Source organism: Plodia interpunctella, chromosome 19 (assembly GCF_027563975.2).
Source record: "Plodia interpunctella isolate USDA-ARS_2022_Savannah chromosome 19, ilPloInte3.2, whole genome shotgun sequence".
Classification (NCBI taxonomy): Eukaryota; Metazoa; Arthropoda; class Insecta; order Lepidoptera; family Pyralidae; genus Plodia; species Plodia interpunctella.
The window spans coordinates 5784608-5800275 of NC_071312.1; the positions used below are offsets into that span (position 1 = coordinate 5784608).

The following is a 15668-nucleotide window of genomic DNA, read 5'->3' on the forward strand; positions in this document are numbered from 1 at the left end:
ACATTAAACTGTAATCTAATCAAAAAGCCTCATTTTCTTGCACCAGTTTGATTACACCATTTGCGATAAATTTACAGCCTGTCGACCACTCTGTCGGCCATCGATAAGATGCCATTTTACGATCGAATATTACGAACCTTAGTTCGATTGCCAATTATGAAGTCTATAATGGGGTAAGGTAAAACAAAGTTGCTTCAAATATTTGTAATTGTAACCGTAAGTTAAGCAGTTACCGTCTTTTCAAAACATCATCAGCGTTTTAAACATAACTACGAAAGCACAATAACTACGAAACTAACACTGCCTTCGTCAACATAAGTTTTGTACAAAAAATCCATTATTAAAATGATAATTTTAATAATGAATTGGAAAAAAATAGCTACCAGAAGTCAGCTAACTACGGGCAGCCTCGTGAGGAAAATACAGATCAACAACAAAGAAAAAATGGAGGGAAATCATGACAGTGACAATATTGACAGTTCATTATCTCAAAATAACTGGCATAATATGATGAACAGACCGCCTTGACCTATTGTAATATCCGTGAAGCTCATTATTATATTAAAATCGAATTTATCTTCGGTGGAAATAACTTGTTATACAACAAATTAGATTTGTGCAATAATGAATAATATACACAAGTATCATAGAAGATCCAGGTAAATTATAAAAATAAAATTGATGTCATAGAAACAAGAGACTTGTTTCTATGATTTGTTTATATTATTACTTCGAGAGAATAAGATTGGAGAAAAATATGTACATAACAAACAACTAATTAAGAAAAAACCTACCATGTCGAAAACTTGAGAAGGCTTACATGAGGAATACGATATGTTTTTTTGGTATCTTCACAAATATCCACAAGATCCGTCGTCGAATGGTCCCAGAGTTTCATTAGCGACTTGTTAATACCAAATACGCGAGTATTGATATGATATTTGACAAATATAAATAGATATTACCAAACCATCCTCCAATAACTGTAAGTACCGTAGTCGCAGCATAATTTTCTAATAACTTCTTATTTCCCGAACACAGGCAAAGAATGTAAATTCAAATGTCCATAATTTGCATCAAGCCCGAGAATAACTGTTCCACATACGGGAGAAATATTCGAGTTTTGTTATGTTGAGACATCTTGCATAAATTGTGTAATGCTCATGTATGGTACGACCATTCCCTTCATGTTACGCAATATTTTAGAGTAGTTTATGAAGTCAAACTCATAAGCTGCTGAACGCCCTTAATGGCTTAGAAAAATAATAAAGCGGCACGTCCCGGCTTCGCGCGACTAAATATATTATATGCGTAAACCTTCTTCAGAAATCGCATTATTAATTGGTGAAACCCGAATGAAAATCCGTGCAGAAAATTTAGTTTATCGCGGACATTCAGACACAGTAGATAACTTTTAGAACGTACTAGCGGCCCGTCCCGGCTTCACTCAGGTAAAACCAATAAATTATACACTTATGTGTATAATTTATTGGAGAATCACATTACCTTATTCAAGAATCACATTACCTATTGGTGAAAACCTCATGAAAATCCGTGCAGTAGTTTTTGAGTTTATCGCGAACATACAGACAGTCACGGCCTGGGACTTTGTTTTATAATATGTAAGGTTAAGGATAAAGAAACACAACATGGCGACACGGCTTTATATCATGTGGAGGGATCTCTATCAACACGTACATAAATTACTGAACAAAATGAAGCTGATTATTCTGAGCTAAATTACTTGCATAACAGTTCTTCGCCATGGCGGCATCTTTGTCGTACAGATAAAGCCATTACGTCCATAAAAGGTATTTTCACGAATACGACTCGCTTTATTGTTCTAACAATAACGTGCGAACTAATTGAGTATGGAGAAGATAACATTTAGCAAATATTATTCACTTCAATTAAAATTTCAAATAAAATGTACTCTGTGTCTGGTTGAGTTGAATTTTCAATCCTTCCTACTAATATCATAAATGCGTTAGTTTGTGTTGATGTATGTTAGTGACGGATTGTTACGAAATTTGGTACACGGGTAGAATATATCTGGAATAACACAGGGTACATTTTATCCAGTAATTCCCACGGGAGCGAAGTATCGGGGCGCAGCTAGTGACTATATGTATAGGATAAGAATTAAGTTTTTGTGATAAAACTAGAGAGGAGTAAGAGTACGAAAAACAAATATTATATATGATATCCCTTGGAGATATAGCGAAGAAAATAGGTGAAGTCAATGTGGCAATATTATTTAGCCTTGACATAAATTTTCATCGCATGTCAATGACACCATAAGCCAGTAGCCATATTGACCGGAAACGCCGAGGGTTGATCTTCAATTTATTACAGACCTGATTTGACCGGAAATTAACTCTCAAGCATATGATCGGTTCTTTGTGGGTGTTCCAAATAGGATCACAAAATGGTTTAATCTTAGAGTAAATATTAATAAAGCGGATATGTGTATATTAGGGGTTATATGCGACTGAATCATATTTGGATTTACATAATCATCTATGAAAGAAAATACTTACGTGAAATGCTGTGAATGGTTTCCTTTTTTTTGGCCGAAAACCTACTTTTCATAGAAGTTATTTAAAATGTTTTGGAAAAACAATTTATGAAATATTTTCCTCTGTTCAAACAAGTTGTGTTTATTCAACTGTGGTGTTTCTAACGTTGAGCAATCTTTTTGTTTCTTCAGAGTAGAGTGGACTTCAAACAAGTTAATGTTTTTCAGTCCGAAATTAAGAATTTAAACAACTGAACAAACTGATAAATAGATTTACGATCGATTTTTGCAACAAATATAAACTTGGTTATGAAACATTTACAAGAGCACATAAATATATCTTCTTTAAGATTCAAACCTATATTTTTATATAAGTACACACTTTTCATTCCAAAAATATTATACAAAGGTATTTCATAAATTATAAAGGAAACAGATAAAAGTATATTCAAAAACAAAATGCGAAAGCATAGCATGATCATATTGACATCAGCTTACTAAAAAATAATAAAAAATAAATTGTAGCACTTACGAGTACAATGAATAAAACATAGAATGGCTTTTTGTCCCGAATTTCCACAGAAGGGAATCCCCAGGGCGTACCTACCAATATAAATTAGAGTATGCATCAGTAAATGTTCGGCCAGGTTAACATTTTGCCCTCATTTTTCGTCAAGCAGTATTGTTATAATGGTTAACATTAATTTAAACAAAGCTACCATACATATACAGATATGTTAATGACAAGAAAAAATTGGGCTCAGAAATGTTTAACAAAAACTGTTCTTGCGTGCTATAAACTAATCTAAATCACTAATATACTCCCTATTTGTCTCGTTTATCCCTTTTGTAGTTGACTGTACCCTTAATGATGGTAATTTACATATTGTCCTTTAATTTCCAACCTTGTTGTTCGCAGATACGGCCTAATTTCGATTGCTGGATGATTGTTTCCTAGCTAGATGATAGTGAGCCGAAGTAAATTGTTATGTAATAGGTATAAGTTGAACCTTTTAGTGGAAGTTATCAACTTGATCTTGAGGGGTGAGTTTTAGCCCCACCCTGTATGTAATTCGTGGTTAAAATCGTAGAACTTCATGATGTTTGTAATGTCTATGGTATCGAAGGTACCTAGGTAGTAAACTTTTCATTGATTTTATCAAGAACATTTTACTTTGTTAAAATACAAACTACTCAAATAATTTTCAATATATTATATAAATTTCAAATAATATAAAATAGTATTCATAGAATTATGAAAAGACTAATTAAATAATAATATTCGCAATATAATATTAACATAGATAGATTCATACAAACAAACATGTGTTAATAGAGAACCCTTGACGTTAATAACACAATCCTAATCAACCTTTTTCATCAAGTCACGAATTTGTTGACGACCGAATAACCACATAATTTGCTTTTTTGTTATTTCTAAGTTTGTTCCCACAATTCATCAAAAACAGAGCCTGTCTGCATCAAATGTCTATAATATACCCAATTTTAGTTATTATCAATTACATTAGTGTTGTTCCTTCTATTTTTCCGTCTGTAATTAACATGCACCGGTCCCCTAATATAAAAAGTATCGTCATGGGTGTGCAGAAACGTGTTATAATAGTTGGTTCTCGTGCTACAAATGCCATAATGGTTTGATTAAAAATTAAGTCATTACAAATTATAATCACGATTTTTTTCAGACCTGTAACATAAATAAATCGTTTGACGGAATATAGTTTTTTATTAATCTAGGGTTGGCAATTACGGAACTTTATTTCAAGTAATATTTAGAAACAAGTTACAATCTCTGTGACTATAAAATATACTAGAAAACGAAAGGAAATCGTGATGACATCAACATCATAATTTTATGGCAAATTAATTGTCCACTTAAAGAGCACGTAGTCAATTCTCCGTAATAGGTAAGGCATTTTCTAATAGTTTTCACTGTCAGTCGTTTATATACAGTGTTCAATTAAGTATTACTTACAGTATTTATATTTAAGTATTATATATAAAGTAAACTGAAAATATAAAATAAACTGTAATTTAAGAATTTATACAAGACTTGAGCAGACGATAGATTGTTATTATAATTAATTTAAACGGTTTTGGCACGCAGTGATTGTCATCCCCTAGTAAGGATAAACTAAAAAAGAATAAATAGCTCACAGCTTCAATAAATCACTAGCTGGTCTATGCGAATAATGTAACTTCCTACTGATTACTCCCTAACAAACTTATAAAAATTTCCTTTTTTATATTATTAGTAACTATACATATAAGTATAAATAGTGTAATGTAGTGAAGAATTGCAGATTGATATATTCACTGTCATTGACCTCTTAAACCATGCATAAACCTAATGTTGAGTACAAACATTGACAGAATAACAACAATAATAAAAAACACATGAAAAACTTAAATCATCTGTGGTCACAATTTGATTACGAGTACATTCCCTCCACGCGTGAGTTAGCCACGTGCGAACCATAGACATCTGGTGTAATAATAACAGACTACATTCCAGTTCCAATATAAATTGTTTGTGAACCAGCCCTTACATTATCCCTCAGCTCATACCAACATTCCACTTTCCCTCCTTTCTTGCTTTCTTCTGTCAATCTCTCAGGTTCAATTTAATTGGTACAATATCGAAACACCTACTGGCGTTGTTTTACTAGGACGTTGGCAGATTGATTGGTTTTCTTTTGCATTTTATGGCATAGTTATCTAGGGCATTGAAGCATTGGCTTGCCCATTGTTTTCATCAGGTCTTGCTGGTTTATGTGACGCGTTTATAGACTAATGCTTTGTTGTAGACTGCGTACAAAATTTTGGATAAAATCTCAACTAATATTATTATACTTTATAATGTATTAGATATTATGTCTGCAAAATGTTTACCTACCTACTTGCTCACAATATTTGAGTTAAATAATTGTGGAAACTTTATTGATGTATGTGTTACTGTAGTCATGATATTTTTATCTGTAAGGCGATTGTATATTTCCCAAATAAAATAAAATTATAAATCTGAACAAAGATAAACTTATTGCTATACGAGTCCTTTGTCGATTTTGATATCTTAAAATTCTACTGCTACTATCTACATATTTCTATAAAAATAGCGTTCATGGAGACTGACACCTGTCTGAAATTGTTATATTTACCAACAAGAAGGGTCACGAAAACTAAACAAATCATAAAGCGAGACTCCCGCAGTGCCAAAGCGCAGCAATTGATGACCATTGTAATAAGACCCCCGATATTATCCACAAATACACGCTGGCTACTAAAATATAATTAATATGGTGTCAGTACGAAATTATAATGGCTCATGTTAAACTGGTTTTGACGGGTCACCGTGGGAATTCAAACGATTGCTTAAGAAACCAAAGATTGAACATTGAATTGTGGTGGTCGATATGACAGGTTAAAATGTGGTTTCTTTCTATACTATTATTATAAAGAGGTAAGCGTTTGTGAGTTTGTATGTTTTGGTAATCTCCGAAACTACCGAACCGATTTGAAAAATTCTTTGACCATTAAAAAGGTACATATTTAATATTGCTATAGGCTATATTTTATTTCAAAATTCCCACGGGAGCGAAGAACGGGAAACATCTAGTCGTTAACAAAATAATAGCTGATCTAGCAATATTGCAAGTGAATAACACTTTAAAAGCGCTCCAGCAATGTTATTATTCATACATTTTTGATTTTGTTTTGATTATGCATTGATTTTATTTTAAGGAAATTATTTTCTCGCGCCCAAAGGGAGATAAACACTGATTCAATAAACAGGAACGTATATTTTGTAGGGACAAAAGATATCTGTCTTTTGACCACGAAGGAATCGTATGCTAATTTTAACAAAAGCAACCGACCACGATCTATTTGTTCTATCAATCAAGTGACTACGTTACCCCTTGTCTACAATTTCTTTTTGTCTATTAGGTTGATACACAAAACTTTCTTGACACTTTTCTCTACCAGACGATGTTGAAAAAGTTTAATGAAACAGTTGACGTAAACTGAACTTGACACGGCAAATTTCACATGTAAAACATAGAGGACACGTACATATGATTCAGAAAGTTCTACGGAAACTCAGCATATCCCTTTTATGTATCACATATGATGCGTGAACAGAATGGAGAAAGTGGTTTTGCAAAACTGTAACGGTTAGAACTGCATGTGTATGTTCGCACGACCATTTCCTCCTCGACGCATTTAAATCAATACATAGGTAGGTATTGATTTAATGCATCGAGGCTGTGGAGGCCAAGGTGGCTTGCGTGTGGCGTATACAATAACTGTGTGAAGATGGCCCTGAGAAAACGGTTATTGTAACTTCGACGGTTGATCTAGCTCCAGCATTTATTTGTGAGGCATTGCCTTCTGAATAGGAGTTATGAATCATCGCATTACTGTATTACTGTACTAGATGCACGCGTATGATGATATAACTAGAAATAAGGGAGATTCAATTACAGCTTGGCAACAAAATATGTGATGTAAAGACGTAAGCGATTTCATGTTGTGCCCAAATATATGATGGGATCATAAATAACGCAATGCCGTAAGTGCATTTAAATTCATTTATCACCATTATGGAATTAAATCACAGGAAACACGATTGCCACAGATAAAGTTACAAAATTCCGCCATTTTATGACATAAGAGGTTAGAATGTCGTATCTAAAGTGGGACACGTGACGGCGAGTCCCTCGCCAAACCCTAAAAGGCGTAGAAAGCCGGAAAGTCGTGAGATGGCCGATTGTACTTCAAAACTGCCGGTAAATCTACGTATTTGTACATCAACTTGGCTAACGATTTCAAAAATACGTTATGAAATTTAGCTGTTCAGATTTATAAGTATTTTATTTTTATTTTATTTTATACCATGGAGGCGAACTTTTTATACCAGCAACACCACCAGACTAACCTCATAAAGTGCCCAAATGTCAGTCAAATCTGTTATGAGCTTGCAAAAAACGGCAACTGACATAATTCTGCTTTCACCGGACACAACAAAAAGCAGTTACAGAATGCCACAAGATTGTGACATCATTTTGCAATGTGTACATCGCCATCGTCTTCAGTAGATCACAACCGTCAAATATCGAGATCATGATAAACCGAATCACAACAATGGATTACGAAATGACACAGAAGTAATGGTGCTAAGAGCAACTATAATTCATAGAGTAGTAAGTATGGATCCAAATATAGTATGATTTTCTGGTTGACACGCTAAGAAGACGAAGATTGGTGGTATTGCCTCAAACATAGAATATTTTGTACCTAAGTTAGTGAAACATTTGTGAATTAAGAAAAGCTAGTAATATTTTTTCGGAACCACTTGAACTATAGATACGTTTTTAAAAAAAATACAAAACAAAATGCCTACATAATGTGTATTATAAAATGGTCAAAATATGTCAGCCTTGGTTTTTATAAAAAGACACCACGGACTGTTTTTTATAAAAAGGACATTACGGGCTAATATAGGTACGTACTCTTTTGGTCCGAGTGCCAGCCAAATTTGCTTCAAGATGCGCCTACTGTGGTGTGCTTGTTTCTTCTTTTTTGTTTATCTATTGTAGTGTCGCATGTAATGTAATCGCTCTACTCCAAACTAAGTTGTACTCACTCTAAGTAATCGGATTATCTCCGTGTAAGTTAAAGGGTAACTGCTTTAACCTTCCATCGAATTCAATTGTATTCTTTGAAAAGGAGAATTTCAATTAAATTTCGTGCACAAGAATGGCTGGTACTTAAATGTTATAGGACCCACGGATTATTTGAGAAAAGTGCATCATACATCTGTTTGTGGTAATATGTACTTATTATCTTTTTTCATTGAGCTGACAGAGAAATTATTTGTCTGCGTATAAAGGAATTACCTGTTTATATTTTCGTTAAAGTAGCTGTTTTCCATTTTGACCTTACCGGGCATCGAACCAAGAACCTCTAATTTTATGATTTAGACTTATCCATAAACCAGGAAGTGACTTAAACTCCATATTACGGTAACAATGGCTAATGAAGTATTATAAGTTAGGAAAACTGCCCCCGTCACTATACATTAACGACACGTAAACATGCTAGGGGTAGCTTGACACCGCACGTACAGGGTTGACAACTTATATTCGATTAACGTTTACCTTACGAACCGTTGCAAATGCGCCTGTCAAACAATTGTTTATCTATTGTATCGAGATATAATGCATAAACAATTGATAGCTGAGAATCGAGCTTCTCAGCAATCGATGAGTTCAGACATGGATAATTGTAAAACTATGTTTATTTCATACAGTAAGTGCATTAACAGCATGTAAGTACATTCGATTTGACAAAATAATAGTCAATAGATTTGGCTTTTGGCTCGTATAATCTTCTCTTCCTTAGCCCTATTTATACTATTATTATAAAGAGGTAAACATTTGTGAGTTTGTATGTTTGAGGCGGGCAATCTCCGAAACTACTGAACCAATTTAAAAAATTCTTTTACCATTAGAACGGTACATTATCCGAGATCGCTATAGGTTATATTTTATCTCATAATTCCAACGGGAGCGAAGCCCTGGGCAACATCTAGAATTAGTAAAGAAAGTACTTGCTTAAAAACCATGGGCACTCCTGTCCCATCCATTATGGCGTCCATTAATTTAAGATCTACTACATTAATTTAGAATATGGTTACTAATATTCACCAAAACCGTTTTATGACAACCCTATTTACGCGCACGCATTTACAAAAATCATAACAAGGTGCACTATGCTTAATTAAAAAGTGCATTCGTGTGTTAATAACTCAGAATAAAAACAAAAACACATAAGTTTTAAAATAAAAGCGGTAATAGTTAGTTACCTATCAAGTACAGGAGACCGAACGTAGCAGGTGCATGATTCTTTATACAGTGATAATAGGGGCTAATTTGCAATGAATTTGGGTAGGTAAATGTTATAGTCTGTAATTTATTGCACAGTTAAATTGAAACTGTTTTTATTATTATTTAATAATACGTATTCATTCATATCCCTAAGGAAACTGACATCAACCATTATCTTAAGCTAGCTGCAACCAGCAGTGTTACTCGCATAATTAGGTATTTAAAAAATACTTACGTTTTTATACACAGTAGCGCCATCTACGCTATTGAATATCAGACTATGACTAAATCTTTCGGGAATCGCGGATTTCGGGACAAAAAGTAAGGTATTGCGTCAACAACTAACAAACATACTCACAAACTTTCGCCGTTAATAATATTAGTGGGATAAAAGCTGTCAATGTTGGAGACTAGCCTGACAAGCTGATAGAAAACCGTTCTGGATGTTTACCAACATTTTACATTAATTATTTCACAAGACCATTAAGAGACGAGAGATATTCGCATGTCAGGGCTGTATTATCTCGATTATTTGACCTCAAGGCCGAAAAAAAGATTCGATTAAAAGCAACGTTGGCGGGAGATGTAATCAGCCATATAAAGACCTTCAACACCTCTGCAACTATCCCTTTGTGGGCAGGTGATAATACACAAATAAAAAGCTACAAAAAGCAGAAAGATATATACCTATAATAATTATTTATTTACCTAAAATAATTACATGCGCATTACAGTAGACATCAGATAATCTTAGGCCTGTATCTTAGTGCGTTAAATACAGTTATTTTTTTTAAACTTTGCGCGACCATTTTCGCACCAACTTTAACAGGCTGATCTGCCCAACAATACTTGTATCTGTAATCCAAATCTACGTAAATATTTTGGTAGAAATAACCAAATAAATTAATGTAAATTGCCATGGGCCCCTTACTTATGTAGTAATGTCTATCTGCGCTCTCGATAATTTGTGGTAAATACTATTGATTGCGTTCAGAGATGCACCTTTTGTTTAACGCTCTTTGTTGCAATTAGCTGGTAATTTCATTGTTTCGAATCAGCTGCCAGACAAAGGAATACCTGCCAAGAGCAATAGGAATGCAGCCACATTTAGGTAAGTTAATGGGTGACATGCAGATTTATGCATTACCGAGGTTGTTTTACAACGATAAAGTAAACGGTATATTCTCCTATAACGGTATAAAAATCCACGGAAAATTCTGATCTACTCTTCGTGTTCTTGGCGGTTGAACACGTATCGGAAAAGACAAATTTGTCGACTCGGAACACAGCACGAAATGATAAGATTCGGTTTTGTTACGTGGTGGTCCTGTCATTGGCGCTACCATATCTGCTATAATTTCGTCGCTCGATTCAACGTTTCCGTAGTGTAGCGGTTATCACGTGTGCTTCACACGCACAAGGTCCCCGGTTCGATCCCGGGCGGAAACAGTGTTTTATTGTTCTAGTAATTTCAATTTTTATTTTGATAATTAATCTTTTATTTTCAATTCACACACAGATAAGAATGTTTATTCAAAATTCCAGAGAGGCAGTGTCGCGCTCCGTTTAATTAGTTGCACACTTATTTATTTTAATTTGACCGTCAATAAAATAAGCGAATAAAATATTAAGTTTTTTAGCCATTTAGCGGCTCCTTATGTTTACCTATTTATTTAGCATCTCGCAAAATATGGAGATATCGGAATAATCTCTATCAGAAAATATTCAGTTCGCAATCCATTTCCATATAAAACTGGATCTAGATAAATAAGGCGGAAAGGCATCAATGCAACAATGGGGCAGTGAGACAAAAGGTGGAAAAGGCGTAGGTAATTAAAGTTAGAAAGTTGTGCAGTTTGTGCTATGATTATTGGTTAGGTTTCTAGTGACCGGCCCACGTGGAAGGTGACCCAACCTTTTGTATATTACGCCAATTTATTCTTCCGAAATTTTATTGGTCTACTTAGGAAATTGATAATTCGCCTACATATGCATTTTGCAAACGTTCGTTTATGAAGTGGAGGCGAAAAATTAGGAATGCGGGGCCTGACTGTCAATGGCGGAGGAAGCAATAAGGAAAACCCTTAAATGAAATTGTTTGTCCTTGAGCACCTTACTACTGCACCTTGATTTCGAAGTCGCCACAGAAGTCCCAAAGCAATGTGGTCTATAAGACCACACTGTTGTTGTCACGCTGTCTGCAATGCCTGGCACATTTCGTCGCGCGGACTCTTTTTACACCTTACAACCTTTGTCTTCTTACATTTATTTATCCCATTTCATAATAATATGGAGCCTTTGTACAAAGCGATATAACCATAAAGAGCGATACAATATCCAAATTCTTGTTCCTGTAATGAAGTGCATTCTATCTTCATGATTATGTACTTTTGGAGATTATCGGTCATTGACCCAGCCACGTGTCGCTGGTAATCATATTAGCTGAAATCCGTTGACACGACTCGGATACAACGCTTCTTCCGTAAGTATGACGTTACCCGATTGCGGCGACGCGACGAGGCGACAACGCCCAAAAGGTTCACACGGTTTCTTAATAGGTAAACCGGTGTTTTGATAAATACATTAATTTCGTCTTGGAAGCACTAATATGATAAATCTGAAAGTGTGTCTGTTTACTTGTCTTTCTTTCATGTCAAAACGGAACATTGGTTCAAGATAACTTTTGGTGTGATCATGAATTTACACATTTACATGAGAGTGACATAGACATAGTTAATTTTTACTACCGGCGGAGAGGCGGCAAACAGCTAGTTAAAGTTATAAAAGAGGGATTCGTAACATAGAAAAGAAGGTATTTTAAAGTTTTAAAATACCTTCAAAGAAGGTATTTTATTTTCTTCAAAATATTGTTACCATACTTTATTCAATATAATATTCCAAGCATCCCAGGGACTTTTCAACTCAACTTTGGGGTATCAGGTTAGTATGTAATGTTATCATTCTGTTCTATCTATACTATTATTATAAAGAGGTTATCGTTTGCGAGTTTGCACTTTAAGGGGGGTAATTTCCATAGCTACGATATCAATTTCAAAAATTCTTTCACCATTAGAAAGGTACATTATCCAAGATGGCTATTGGCTATATTTTATCTCAATATACACACAGTAGCGAAGCCCCGGGCAACATCTGGTAATTAATAAAATCAGCAGACTAGATGCTTCTTCCTTTAACTAACACTTTATTAGTGAAATTTTTATGTGTTTCATGACATAGGCAAAATGCAACAATCGGCAAAAGCATAACTACATACATATTACATAAATTTTGATTTCAACTTTTTTTATTACAATAAAATAAAGCATGATATAATCAATATTTTTTTAATATTCTTAATATCTACAACATCGGGTAAATATAAAGGTAAATGAATTTGGAGGAATTTCTTATGATGGAACATGGTAGCAGGATTTCAGGTTGGAATCAGGACGGGATGTTCATAGTGCGTGGATAGGATATATTCTGTGCAAAAAAGAAAATTAAATATCAAAGTTTTGTTTATGAAAAATAATAAATAAAAATAGAATCAATTAAACTAAACCCAAACTATACTATATAGACTACAACAACTAATTATTATAACAATGCTCAAAATAATGCTCAAAACTTAATTTATAATGAAGTTATGCTAAGTAGGTATCTTTTTTTTTATATTCCCCTATTTTTAATAAGTTTCCTATAGCTGTATTTCCTCAAAAATCAAGGCCGGCGAAGTGATACATATTGTGAGTTACAATGACGCATAATCAATAAATTAATGTTGCTCATTGCAATTGCAATTTTCATGGCAAATCAAATGAATGCTCCAACTTGCTAACCGTTACTTTAGGAAAACGGTATTTTGTGGAACGCCCTTGATTTCTGCATTTCAGTCAAGTGTATGTAGTAAATTACACGTAGTGAATTAAAAAGACAATTTTGCACAACTTATGCACAATCAACTTACCGGGCGAGAAGTCGACAGGTGCGTGCAGTGTATGCAACTTCCGAAGGTGTTAAATTTCCTTATAAGGCACTTGTAATCACTAAATAACTCAAACACTATTCGTATTAACACATAAAATTTAGCATTTATTAGAATAGGCGCATGTTGAGTCAGTAAAACATTTTCAAAGCGATGAAAACGAAATAATTCACAGCTCCACAATGTTTGCTACTTGGTCACCAACAAATCGTAATGGTCGCTTTATACGATACGAATAATCTCAAAAGTCTAATTAATACCATGCAAAAATGAGTTTTATTTTTATTATAAAAGAAATATGAGTACCTATTTGAAAGCATGTTATGTAGGAAATCAATACAAAAAGTTTTTTGCAAGTAGGTATTTATCTGATCAATAACGCGTCGCGACGCGGTGGTGTCGTTCAATATGAAGCGGCCTTTTCGAAATGAAAACATATGTACTACAGCCATCTATCATGCAACTCAGAAAACTTTTTTATTTGACAGCTATTAGTTTGAACTCTGCACAGGAGATGGCGTGCTAATTAATAATAATAGTGTATAGGAAGGCATTTTATCCGGAGGGTTTTTTCCAATATTAGCAGTCTGCAATTAAATATAATATCTGTAAAAATCTTTGAGAATGGTCTGTTGTAATTAAAAAAAAACGTAAAATAAGGGTTATTTTATGGATATTTCGTTTGCTTATTTATTAAGCACACATTTCTAGGTTCCAGTCCTAATCAGTTCTAGGTTCTTTTACATAAAGTATTAAAAATAAGACACATATTCACATAAGTATATTTTATAAAACTACATTGAAAACATACATAACTTTTAAATAATAACTTCTAATACTTTAGCCAAGATTCGTTTTCGGCGTGCTAAACGTACGCTTTCTGGCCATCTTCTTCTGTGAGCTCTGTAGATTTTGCAACTGGGTGTAAACTTCATCCCAAACGTTATTTTGATCTTCGATAGGAATCGTTTTTCTGTAACATAAAGAATAAATCGTCAAATTACTCTCTTACCTTCTTATTAATAAAAAAGTTCCTATACTTTATGCTAAGTATGTTTTGTCACTACACATTTTACAATATCTGCATGGAATTAGTAGGTAACGAAGTACTTATTGAATGATATCTGATATTGACAGAATGAGACGAAACAAAACACGCTTCAACCAATTTACCTATATTGCAGCATCAAGTCGAATTTCTCCCATGGTTTCTTGTGCAGTTCTCTTCGTACTCTATCTTTTTCTTTCAAGTATTCCTCTATGTTGGCTATGCCCTTGAGATCTTGCCTCTCCCATCTTTCTAGCCATGGTCTTGGCTTCAATTTAACCTTAAAAAAAAATTCAATTAGTACTTTAAATTGCATGCTCTTGCAAAAGTATTTCCCATGTTATACTAGGCATCTTTAAGTACTATCATTCCATAGCCTTCGTGTTAACGACTTTCAATTTGTCAAGGAGGTTATGCATGCCAATGCTCTGACTACATAAGGTGTTGAAGATCATACAGAGTGGAGAAGAAAAATAATGCAAACACTGCACTCGGACGATTTACTACTGAGGAAGAAACCAGAAAAAATTGTATTTACAATCAAGGATTAACTAACAGAGTAACTAACTAAGCAAGCATTCAAAGTTATCATAACTTAAATATCTCTCACCACATGTAAGCCTTGATAATCTACAAATTATTCTACAAAAATAAATACAATTTGTTCAGTAAATATTTACCTGCACTGGATTGACGGGTACTGGAGTGCCTTCTGGCAATATCTCCATGTCCATATCAAATGGAAAGGTACTGTACTCAGGCAGAGCATCCCTCAAGTAATACAACTTGTCATCGAGGCGCTTCTCAAGGCGTAAGACCTGAATCTGCTGAATTGTTGGGTCATAAAGGTCATATCGCACCTGTAAATATCAACAAATGTTACTATGATAATGTATTATAATAAGCATGTACCCAGGATCAACAAATTTTATAATTTGACATAGGCAAAATGCAACAATCGGCAAAAGCATAACTACATACATATTACATAAATTTTGATTTCAACTTTTTTTATTACAATAAAATAAAGCATGATATAATCAATATTTTTTTAATATTCTTAATATCTACAACATCGGGTAAATATAAAGGTAAATGAATTTGGAGGAATTTCTTATGATGGAACATGGTAGCAGGATTTCAGGTTGGAATCAGGACGGGATGTTCATAGTGCGTGGATAGGATATATTCTGTGCAAAAAAGAAAATTAAA

At 33.9% G+C, this 15668-nt stretch overlaps 2 protein-coding genes and 1 non-coding gene across 4 annotated transcripts in view; 1 reads left to right on the plus strand and 2 right to left on the minus strand.

The window, feature by feature from the left end:
* The window catches only part of klar (klarsicht), a 249060-nt gene extending 235445 nt beyond the window's left edge, over positions 1 to 13615 (minus strand). For both annotated transcript variants that reach the window (XM_064436592.1, XM_053759837.1), the window contains exon 1: positions 13391 to 13615. The gene's annotated coding sequence lies outside the window, so the exon portion shown is untranslated. The remainder of the gene's footprint in view (positions 1 to 13390) is intronic.
* On the plus strand, positions 10800 to 10872 carry TRNAV-CAC (transfer RNA valine (anticodon CAC)). The gene has a single exon. It is a non-coding gene; the product is annotated as a tRNA-Val (tRNA).
* Positions 13616 to 14174: 559 nt separating the features above from the next.
* LOC128678490 (large ribosomal subunit protein bL19m-like) lies at positions 14175 to 15312 on the minus strand. The gene is made up of 3 exons (XM_053760075.2): positions 15137 to 15312; positions 14582 to 14736; positions 14175 to 14381 (listed from the first exon to the last, which is right to left on the minus strand). The coding sequence occupies exons 1-3, from the start codon at positions 15188 to 15190 to the stop codon at positions 14249 to 14251; spliced, it is 342 nt and encodes a 113-aa protein (XP_053616050.2). The 5' UTR covers positions 15191 to 15312; the 3' UTR covers positions 14175 to 14248.
* Positions 15313 to 15668: the final 356 nt, after the last annotated feature.

Coding starts and splice junctions, on each gene's coding strand:
- LOC128678490 (XM_053760075.2), bottom strand. CDS start 15,190: ATGGACATGGAGATATTGCCAGAAGGCACTCCAGTACCCGTCAATCCA. Junction 14,737..15,136: donor TACCCGTCAATCCAGTGCAG/GTAAATATTTAC, acceptor TTTTTTTTTAAG/GTTAAATTGAAGCCAAGACC. Junction 14,382..14,581: donor GACTTGATGCTGCAATATAG/GTAAATTGGTTG, acceptor TTTATGTTACAG/AAAAACGATTCCTATCGAAG.